The sequence below is a fragment of the Scyliorhinus torazame genome, chromosome 7 (genome assembly GCF_047496885.1).
Source record: "Scyliorhinus torazame isolate Kashiwa2021f chromosome 7, sScyTor2.1, whole genome shotgun sequence".
Lineage (NCBI taxonomy): Eukaryota > Metazoa > Chordata > Chondrichthyes > Carcharhiniformes > Scyliorhinidae > Scyliorhinus > Scyliorhinus torazame.
In genome coordinates, this window is record NC_092713.1 from 46,761,429 (window position 1) to 46,772,748 (window position 11,320).

At 44.4% G+C, this 11,320-nt stretch overlaps 1 protein-coding gene across 10 annotated transcripts in view; it reads left to right on the forward strand.

Annotated features, from left to right (window-relative positions):
- ptprfa (protein tyrosine phosphatase receptor type Fa) overlaps positions 1-10,584 on the forward strand; it is a 662,508-nt gene extending 651,924 nt beyond the window's left edge. For all 10 annotated transcript variants that reach the window (XM_072510632.1, XM_072510637.1, XM_072510639.1 and 7 more), the window contains one exon: positions 9,153-10,584. In XM_072510632.1, coding sequence (XP_072366733.1) covers positions 9,153-9,221 — 69 coding nt within the window. In that variant the 3' untranslated portion in view covers positions 9,222-10,584. The remainder of the gene's footprint in view (positions 1-9,152) is intronic.
- Positions 10,585-11,320: the final 736 nt, after the last annotated feature.

The window sequence follows — 11,320 nt, forward strand, 5'->3', positions numbered from 1 at the left end:
CTCCAAGTCCACCACTTTTGCTAAGTTTTTGGGAGGTGAGGTGGCTCAGTCCTTTATTACTTTCCTCCATCTTCCGCAGCTCCTCTCCCATCGAGGCGAGCTGGTTGCTATGCCGCAACAATGCCTTCGCCACTCCCCTCAATGGCTCTCCATGCTCCCATATCGCCATCAACATATTTCCAAGAGCCCAGGACGGCACGGTGATGCAGTGGTTAGCACTGCTGTCTCACAGTGCCGAGGATCCAGATCCGATCGCAGCCTCGGGTCACTCTCTGTGTGGAGTTTGCACATTCTCCCCGTGTCTGTGTGGGTCTCACCCCCACAGCCCAAATATGTGCAGGGTAGCTGGATTGGCCACACTAAATTGCCCTTTAATTCAATTTTTTTTTTAACCTTTCCAAGAGCCTCCTTTTTGTCCACCAACTGTTTGAGCATTCCCATTATTTCCTTCCCATGCTGCTCAAACTCCACCACAATTACCCTGGCCAGTGTGTTCACCATAATGGATGCAGCCCCACCCGATGAGCTTGCCCCAGCCATCTTTCCTCCTGCAGAACTCCACACTGAACCCGAGACCACAGGTGGACCATGGTTCATTCCTTTTCATGCAGTTTTCTTCCGTTGGGTTTTCGACAGACCATTGATATAAAATCTCCCCTAAAACTGGGTAAAAAGGGCTAAGAAGCGTAAGACTTCTTACTTGTAAACATAAGCATGGCTTGAAAGAATGATGATCTCACGTTTACGACATCTTAATTGAACCTTCTGCAGCCACAAAGTCTGGCTGTCTTTCAAACCAGGATGTTTAAAAATGTTACTGCAGCAGATACATATAATACAATATATATACTAATTTCTTACATTCATCACAAAACAAAGGGCGGAAATTGAATTTTTTCAATACAGGCAAGAGCACAAAATGGCAGTGTAACAGAAAAAAAGGTGCGGAAGGGAATCTGATGATGGTGTTAGGGATGGACCTGAGAAAAGCAACTCCTGGTATTTAAGCTTCTCACAAAATTTCTGACAACATTAAAATTGCCCCCGTCAATTTCAGGAAGCACAGTGAAACTTATCTTTTTAAGATTATTCTGATGTGAAACCTCCTACCATATGAAAAAAGGCAAACCTTTGTTTGATTTGAAAGGTTTTCTGCTTTATTTAAGGAAAGGAGTAGGCTATTGAACCCTTTGAAATTGTTCTGATATTCAGCGAAACGCCACCTGGTTAATGTGACCAATGCCCAGACTCTACGTGTAATAGATGTAATTGACAACTGCAACAATCATCGTTAACAAACTTGGGGTGTTAATCAAATAACGGTGCTAATAACTGTATTTAGGCAGGTTTAGTGTATTACTCATCTCTGAATTAATGTAAAAGATCTAATATATCTTGATTCTTTTAATTACAAAATTATGATTCGCCAGACTCATGAGAACAATTCAGCCTGATCCTGAGTGATAATTTCTCCTGTAAATCATCTTGGATAAATCAAAGCTTGCCACATGAATTGTTGTGAGTACATGTCACGCATCTTTTCTATTTTTTATCACGCAATGCCTGGGCCCACGAACAGTATCCCATTTCCGAAGGAAGTAAAACCTGGCTGGTGGAGGATGTTGGTGGATCTGTGGGAGCTATTCTCCAACAGTTAGTCCTGGAGCAACCAAGTAGGGAATAGGGCGGCACAGTGGTGCCTCATGGCGCTGAGGATCCGGGTTCGATCCCGGCCCCGGGTCACTGTCCATGTGGAGTTTGCACATTCTCCCTGTGTCTGTGTGGGCCTCACCCCCACAAACCCAAAGAGCAGTGCAGGGTTGGTGAATTGGCCCCGCTAAATTGCTCCTTCATTTAAAAAAAATGAATTGCGTACTCTAAATTAATTTTAAAAACCAAGTAGGCTATAAGCTGATTGCCACTGTCCTGAAGGAAGAATCACTGTGCAATATCCCTTAGTGTGAGGCCAACTAGAATCAAAGGATTTACAGTGCAAAAGGAGGCCATTCGGCCCATCGAGTCTGCACAAGCCCCTGTACAGAACCCCCCACACGCCTCCATCCTATCCCCATAACCCAGTAAACCCACCTAACCTTTTGTTCACTAAGGGGCAATTTAGCAAGGCCAATCCACCTAACCTCCACATCTTTGGATTGTCGGAGGAAACCCAAGCAGACACGGGGAGAAAGTGCAAACTCCACACAGATAGTCACCCGAGGCTGGAATTAAACCTAGGACCCTGGAGGTGTGAGGCATCGGTGCTAGCCACTGTGCACTGTGCCGCCTTTGATTTGATATACTTTTTTAAAATTCTTTCTTGAGATGTGGGTGTCACTGATGAGGCCAACAATTGTTTCCATGGGGACTTCCAGTGGTGGCCAATGATGCAAGTGGTCGCACATTTGGCAGCTCCCACTCGAGGTGGTTTTTGTTGGTCCTTTTCCTCAGTTGCCGAGTGGATGTTTTGGAGGGAAAAGGCGCAGAGAAGGTGGAGGAAAGCTATACTCCACTGGTGAGGTCAGTGGATGGATCCACGGACCAGAAATGGGTCTGGAGGAAAGGAGCTGCAGGAGCAAGAAACTCTTTGTGCGATACAGGGGAAGATGGCGGAGGGTAGAGGGTCGGCCCTGCCAGCCCAATAGAGCAGTTTGTTGACGTTATAAACAAAAAGGTCAGCCAACAGAGGAGGAAGGCTCAGGAGGACCTGGTGAAGGTGATAGACCTGCTGAAAGTGGGGATTGACTGTGGGGAACTGAGGCTGGAGACCCAGAGCCAGGTGATGCAGAAGGTGGGGGAGGCGGTGGGGGAGAACGAGGAGCAGCTTACCTTGTTGGCAGCCGAAGTTGGGATGCTGAGGGAGACCCAGAAGCGGCTCAAGGAGAAAGTGGAGGATTTGGAGAACCGCTCCCGGAGGCTGAATCTGAGAATAGTGGGGATGCCAGAGGACATCAAGGGAGCAGACACAGGCTCTTATGTAGCCAAAATGTTGGAGAAGCTAATGGGGGAGGGGGCCTTCGACCGGCCCCTGGAGATCGATTGGGCGCATAGGGCGCTTTTGGGGAAGCCACAGGCGAATAGGCCGCCGAGGGCAATGTGGTGAGGCTACACCGGTTCTTGGACAAAGAGAAGATCTTGCAGTGGTCCAGGCAGACGAGAAGATGTACCTGGGAGGCAACGAGTTTTGGGTATATCAGGACCTAGGCGCGAACTGGCAAAGAGGAGAGCTGGATTCAACCGGGTCATGGCTAACCTCCTTAAGAAGGGGGTGAGGTTAAGGAGGACCGGGGGGGGGCAGTGTGTGAATATGGGGAGAAAGCGTGTTGGATGCTGGCTGACCAACTCAGGAAGCAAGAGGAGGCGAGGGAGATTGGAACGGTGAAGGATGGGAGGGGAAGGGTGGTCCTGGACCCGGTGGGGGTGAATGGGGCATTTGGAGAATTTTAAAAGAGGTTATATGAATCGGAGACTCCGGCGGGGCGGGGGGGGGGAGGGGAGAGTGAATGCGGCGATTTCTAGATGGGCTGGAGTTCCCCAAAGTGGAGGAGCATCTGGTAGAGGGGCTGGGGGCACCATTGGACTGGTGGAGGTGATGGAGGGCATGGGGGCGATGCAGGCAGGGAAGGCCCCGGGCCTGGATGGGTTCCCTTTGGAATTTTATAAGACGTTTTCGGGGGATCTGGGGCCCCTGTTGGTAACGGCATACAATGAGGCGAGAGAGAAGGGGGAGCTTCCCTCTACGTTATCACAAGCCTCGATATCCTTAATTCTGAAAAAGGATAAGGACCCAGAGCAGTTTGGGTCCTACCGCCCGATCTCACTGCTACATTTGGACACCAAGCTGTTCGCAAAAATCTTGGCCTCGCTTATAGAGGACTATGTACCGGGGTTGATGGGGGAAGACCAGCAGGGTTGTAAAGGGGAGGCATCTGTCGGCGAACATTAGGCACTTATTGAATGTGATAATGATGCCGTTGGGATAGGGGGTGGAGGTGGCGATCACTATACATGCGGAGAAAGCCTTTGATCGGGTAGAATGGGAATATCTGTGAGAAGTACTGGGACGGTTCAGGTTTGGGCAGGGGTTTGTGGATTGGTTCTGGTTGCTATAAAGGGCACCAGTAGCAAGTGTTAGGACAAATCGGGTGAGCTCAGGGTATTTTGGATTGCATCGTGGGACAAGGCAGGGATGCCCATTCTCCCCGTTGCTTATGCCCTGGTGATACAGCCATTGGCAGTGGCGCTTAAGAGCATCGAGGGTGGTGCGGAGCATAGTGTTTCGCTATATGCGGACGATCTGTTATTTTACATTTCGGACCCGTTAGGAAGCATTGGAGGGGATCATGAACATCTTAGCGGAATTTGGCGGGTTTTCCGGGTATAAATTAAACATGGGGAAGAGTGAGGTCTTCCTGGTTCAACAAGGAGACAGGAGGGGAGGCTGGGCGAGCTGTCGTTTAAAGTGCTGGGGACGAATTTTAGATACTTGGTCATTCCAGGAACAATTGCACAAATTGAACCTGGCGCGTGGAGCAATTGGTGGAGCAGATAAAGGGGAATTTTAAGAGGACATGTGGTTAGCACTACTGCCTCATGGCGCTGAGGACCTGGGTTCGATTCTGGCCCGGGGTCACTGCCCATGTGGAGTTTGCACATTTTTCCCATGTTTGCATGGGCCTCACCCCCACAATCCAAAGATGTTTCTTTAAATACATTAAAAACAAACGGGAGGCAAAAGTAGACATTGGGCCGCTCCAAAATGACGCTGGTAACCTAGTGATGGGAGACAAGGAAATAGCTGAGGAACTAAATAAGTACTTTGCATCAGTCTTCACAGTAGAAGACATGAGTAATATCCCAACAATTCAGGAGAGTCAGGGGGCAGAGTTGAATATGTAGGCATCACAAAGGAGAAAGTGCTAGAGAAACTAAGAGGTCTGAAAATTGATAAATCTCCGGGCCCAGATGGGCTACAGCCTAGAGTTCTAAAGGAGATAGCTGAAGAAATAGTGGAGGCGTTAGTTATGATCTTTCAAAAGTCACTGGAGTCCGGGAAAGTCCCAGAGGATTGGAAAATCGCTGTTGTAACCCCCCTGTTCAAGAAGGGAACAAGGAAAAAGATGGAAAATTATAGGCCAATTAGCTTAACCTCGGTTGTTGGCAAGATTCTAGAATGCATTGTTAAGGATGAGATTTCTAAATTCTTGGAAGTGCAGGGTCGGATTAGGACAAGTCAGCATGGATTTAGTAAGGGGAGGTCGTGCCTGACAAACCTGTTCGAGTTCTTTGAAGAGATAACAAATAGGTTAGACCAAGGAGAGCCAATGGATGTTATCTATCTTGACTTCCAAAAGGCCTTTGATAAGGTGCCTCACGGGAGACTGCTGAGTAAAATAAGGGCCCATGGTATTCGAGGCAAGATACTAACATGGATTGACGATTGGCTGTCAGGCAGAAGGCAGAGAGTTGGGATAAAAGGTTCTTTTTCGGAATGGCAACCGGTGACGAGTGGTGTCCCACAGGGTTCAGTGTTGGGGCCACAGCTGTCCTCTTTATATATTAACGATCTAGATGACGGGACTGGGGGCATTCTGGCTAAGTTTGCCGATGATACAAAGATAGGTGATGGGGCAGGTAGTATGGAGGAGGTGGGGAGGCTGCAGAAAGATTTAGACAGTTTAGGAGAGTGGTCCAAGAAATGGCTGATGAAATTCAACGTGGGCAAGTGCGAGGTCTTGCACTTTGGAAAAAAGAATAGAGGCATGGACTATTTTCTAAACGGTGACAAAATTCATAATGCTGAAGTGCAAAGGGACTTGGGAGTCCTAGTCCAGGATTCTCGAACGGTAAACTTGCAGGTTGAGTCCGTAATTAAGAAAGCAAATGCAATGTTGTCATTCATCTCAAGAGGCTTGGAATATAAAAGCAGGGATGTACTTCTGAAGTTTTATAAAGCATTAGTTAGGCCCCATTTAGAATACTGTGAGCAATTTTGGGCCCCACACCTCAGGAAGGACAGACTGGCACTGGAGCGGGTCCAGCGGAGATTCACACGGATGATCCCAGGAATGGTAGGCCTAACATACAATGAACGTCTGAGGATCCTGGGATTATATTCATTGGAGTTTAGGAGATTGAGGGGAGATCTAATAGAAACTTACAAGATAATGAATGGCTGAGATAGGGTGGACGTAGGGAAGTTGTTTCCATTAGCAGGGGAGACTAGGACCCGGGGGCACAGCCTTAGAATAAAAGGGAGTCACTTTAGAACAGAGATGAGGAGAAATTTCTTCAGCCAGAGAGTGGTGGGTCTGTGGAATTCATTGCCACAGAGGGCGGTGGAGGCCGGGACATTGAGTGTCTTTAAGACAGAAGTTGATAAATTCTTGATTTCTCAAGGAATTAAGGGCTATGGAGAGAGAGCGGATAAATGGAGTTGAAATCAGCCATGATTGAATGGTGGAGTGGACTCGATGGGCCGAATGGCCTTACTTCCGCTCCTATGTCTTATGGTCTTATGTACAGGCTAGGTGGATTGGCCATGCTAAACTGCCCCTTAATTGGGGAGAAAAAAAATTGAGTACTCTAAATATACTTTTTTTAAATAGCTATTCAGCAGTTACTCGTTAACAAGTATGATTGTCCACCTAAGAAATTCCATGTCATGGTCATGCGTTCTCAGGATCCTTGCATGGCTGATGAGAAACATAATTTAAAAGGGAATTTTTGCAAAAGAGGAACATCAAAGATTTGGAGGGGAAAATGATGCTACAGCAGAGAAAGGAAACATAGTATTAGTTAATGTTGACATGAAAATTCGTCTGAATTCTGCCTTTTCCCTTGTGCAGTATTACACCACCCTTCTTCCACGCACTCTGTTTTCCCTCTTCACCTGGTTATGGGTGACATCCTGGCTCTGAGGTGCGCGATCAGCTTCTGGTCTGAAAACCAACCTTAAAGCACACGTATTAACATTTGACAATGTGATGTGATCAAGAGTGTGATGGAAATTCTCCATTTACCTGGATGAAGGCAACTCCAGCAGAATTCGAGAAGCTTGACCCCGCCAAGAACAGAGCAGCTTGCCAAATCAGCACCTCCTTATCACCTTAAACATCTGTCCCTCTACTGCTGGTGCAGAATGTACTATCTACACTGCAGCAACTTATCAAGGCTTCCCTGACAGCAAATCCCAAACCAGTGACGTAAAAAGAAACAGGCAGCAGGTATATGAGAACACCACCACCAAGTTCTCTTTTCAGTTATATCCACCAAGTTCTCTTTTAGGTTATACACCATCACAACTTGTATATGAATGCCTGTTCCTCCTCATCTGCTGGTCAAAATCCTGGAACTGTCTTCCTAACCCCTGGTTTAGCTCAGTTGGCTAGACAGCTGGTTTGTGATGCAGAGCGAGGCCAACAGGGTTCAATTCCCATACCGGCTGAGGTTATTCATGGAGGTCCGCTTTCTCAACCTTGCCCCTCGCCTCAGGTGTGATGATTTTCAGGTTAAATCATCACAAGTCAGCTCTCCCCCTCAAAGGGGAAAGCAGCCTATGGTCATCTGGGACTATGACGACTTTACTTTTAACTTATTAAAGGACCATTTTTGCCACACAAAGGCAACTTACTGCCACCTTCTCAAGAACATGGATGGGTAATAAATGCTGGTCTTCTATATGGCCTTCCAATATGCTAAGAATGCATTTTTAAAAAGATTTCAGTGACCAAACCTCCAGGAATGCCTCCAACCAGAGGCTGTAATTTTAATCACAATCTTTATTAGTGTCACAAGTATGCTTATATTAACACTGCAATGAAGTTACTGTTAAAATCCCCTAGTCGCCACACTCCGGCGCCTGTTCGGGTACACAGAGGGAGAATTCAGAACGTCCAATTCACCTAACAAGCACGTCTTTCGGGACTTGTCGGAGGAAATTGCAGCACCCCGGAGCAGATTCCACACAGGCAGTGACCCAAGCAGGAATCGAACCTGGGACCCTGACGCTGTGAAGCAACAATGCTAACCACTGCTACCGTGCCACCCACCTATGGCCATCTGAGAAGTGACCCAACATTGAGTCAAATTGTTAGTTGGGCGTAGAAAATTGACTCTTGGTTGTGCCTGTCCAGTTTCTACCCTTTGGTATCCACAGGGAGCTCAATCTCTGGAGTGTTTTTGAATCAATAAATTAGTAAAATCTGATTACCTCTTAAATTTGAGGGGAAAGTAGCTCTGTAATTTCTTAGTAAAATTAAGATGCAGTAATGGGTGCAAATCTGTAATGTTAGGATGTACAGTGAAAACTGTTGGTCACTACAGCTTTGTTATTATCTAAATTAATACACTGCTTGCCATGATTACAATATGCTGTTCTTGGCACACACTGAAAAATGTAATTTTAGTACAAATAATGTGTAATTTACTGCTGATTTTTACTCATTGTCACAGAAATTACCCTTTTTCTCTGGCAAAAAATCTAAGTTTTTAAATCGGCTTTGAAAACTTACTTTGAGCTTGGGTATCTAGCACTCATTGATTATTCAATTAAAAAGGCTGAAAAATGGTAACTTAGTAGTTCTACTGGGGTTACAGTGGTGGATTGATGAAATTCAGTGTACTTTCAGAACCATTCTCTTATTATTAGCATGGAGTACCTTATACAGTCTTACTCAGGAGTGCGGTACACTTCAGAAGTATTCAGCCATCATATTTTGACTGCACTGTATATTGCATATTTTTTTATAAATTTAGTGTCTCAATTATTGTTTTTCCCCAATTACGGGCCAGTTTAACATGGCCAGTCCACCTACCCAGCACATAATTTTGGGTTGTGAGGGTGAGACACACACAGACACTGGGAGAATGTGCAAAATTCACACGGTCAGTGACCTGGGGCCAGGATCCAATATAGATCCTCGGCGTTGTGAGGCAGCAGCACTAACCACTGCGCCACCATGCCGCCCTTGTATATTGTACATTCATGTATTCATCTACATATTCATGTGAGCCAGTGTTCCATGATGAGGAATGACAATAATTAGTTGAGTATATTATGCAGTTTTTTAAGAAATTGTTTAAATATTTGATCTATCTATTGAATTCAATAACGCATACACTTATATTGAACAATGCTCAATCTCTGTCCACAGGACCAGTACCAGTTGTGTTACCGAGCAGCGCTGGAGTACCTCGGAAGCTTTGATCACTATGCAACGTAACTTCTATCACCCAATCAGAACTTGTGACTTTCAGGACCCAGAAAATGATTTTTTGAGCCATATCAAATCAAATCATTGTTTAGTTATCCTGTGCAGTGAGTTGGCAAGGTGTAATGATATCAGCAACTCAGAAATTCTATCTTGATTCTTGGACTGATCAGGAACTAAGTTGACTTGTTTTAATTCCAGTAGGATGATAATTTACGCATCTCAAATCCTCTTCACCCTGCATGGGATTCCCTTTTTGATATAATTTTAGCTCAAACACAGTACATCAGTTTTCTTTTGGGCTTTAACTGGGGTGCCATTTACAATTTTATAAACCTTTTTATTAAAATTGGTATTTTTTTCCGAAGCTGAATTGTTTTGCTTAATGGCAAAACAGAATTCCTTATGCTGTAAATCCTTTTTTTATTTTATTATAATTGGTTAAGTTTTTATATTCTCCTTTTTGCTGATTTAAGGGTTCTTTATGTTTGCAACAGAGCTGCCCATTTTAGTGCAGTTCTGTATTTAATCCTGGTGACTGGAATCTTAACCACTGTTCTGATTATTGCTGCTGTATCTACTCCTAGGGATAGACAAATTGAACTGAAGTTTAATCTCTTATATGAAAGTGTCTTCTCTTCAGATACTGTACAATACAAAACTATTAATACTGAATAAAGCAGGAGCCTGGTGCTGTTAGATGAATTTAATAAAAAAAAACAAGGTTGCATTTTGGTTTTGTACAGTTTCTTAATATGACCGATTTGATTATTTCCTTGTTTTAAAAATAATAAAAAAGTTAGAGAAAGTACTCAATACCCAATATTATGACCAATCTATTGGAGATAAATTTAAACTGGATCACAATCAACTTGATGTAAACACTGCAGCGCACCTTGCTACAAAACTTCAATCACCTACCCAGAGAAGAGCTGGGAGCAACAATGCTTATTCCTTACCAATCAGACCAGCTGGTCTCTGTTTTACATTGACTATTCTGTGGGAGTTAAGACTGCTAAGCATTTCCTTACCAATAGCCAAAATTTTCCAGTGAGCTATTATGGTGGATGGAAGTTCTGTGATGGTATAATCTTCTGCAATTCTATGGAGCTGTTGCAGTAGGGAGACTGGGTGTGAAATTGGGAAAGGTGGTGGATGAATGCCAAATATAATCAATTAATCAGAATGCTATTGACTGTAACCTGATTTGAAGAGGTTGAATTGTTTGGAACGCGCTCATTTTTACCTTGTGTATGCATAGTGCTGTAGGGGTTACTCTGTTGTATACACAGTCTGTTTTCTATTTGTTGATAAATGATATCATCATTGGAAAAGTCTTGATGTTAATAAAGTTGAAAAATCGGGTTTTATACAATGTGGTTTCATTGGGGAATTTTTACTTATTTCTCTACCTTTGGAAATTAAAGCTATATAATGAATCCACCATTTTGGGTTGTGTGCAGGTGTAAATACAAATTTACGAAGAGCAATTGGATAGAAAACAATTAAGGCCATTGCTGATTTTTTAAGAATCATAATTAAGGAGAAGTTGTGAAGAGGGTAACAGATAAGAACTCCAAATGGTTTCCTGTTAGCTCATTGTGATCATTCTGATTACCGCAGTTGTGAAACTGAAATTAGACCTCTGAAAACTTTCAGTGGGGAAATACTATGTCCCATCAAAAATGCATGATCCCCCTTTGTTTCAGTTCCAACCTCTTAAGTGATCATCTCACTGCCACCTCAATTTTCCCACTTTCTTTCCTCTTTGGAGGATATTGTCCTTTATTAGGATACAATTCCAAGTGCTGACAACCCTTCTGTACGTTGTCAAAGTTCTCATTCGTTATGTGTGCAAGCTTAAGACAGGGAGTAGCAGTAGGCTGTTTCACAGGGTGTACATCACAGTCAAGCCTAATTGTGTTCTCACCAAATACAATTCATTCATGCTCTGGCAGAGGTCCCAGGTAGACAATTGAAAGTTACTATTCTCCCTCTAGTGTCAAAGCTCCTGAGGCTTATTTGGAAGAGATCAGCTAACTTCCCAAAGGCTGAGAATGACACCTGAAGCTGGATTTTATGCAGTCCAGACCCAGCTAAAAAGTTGGGAG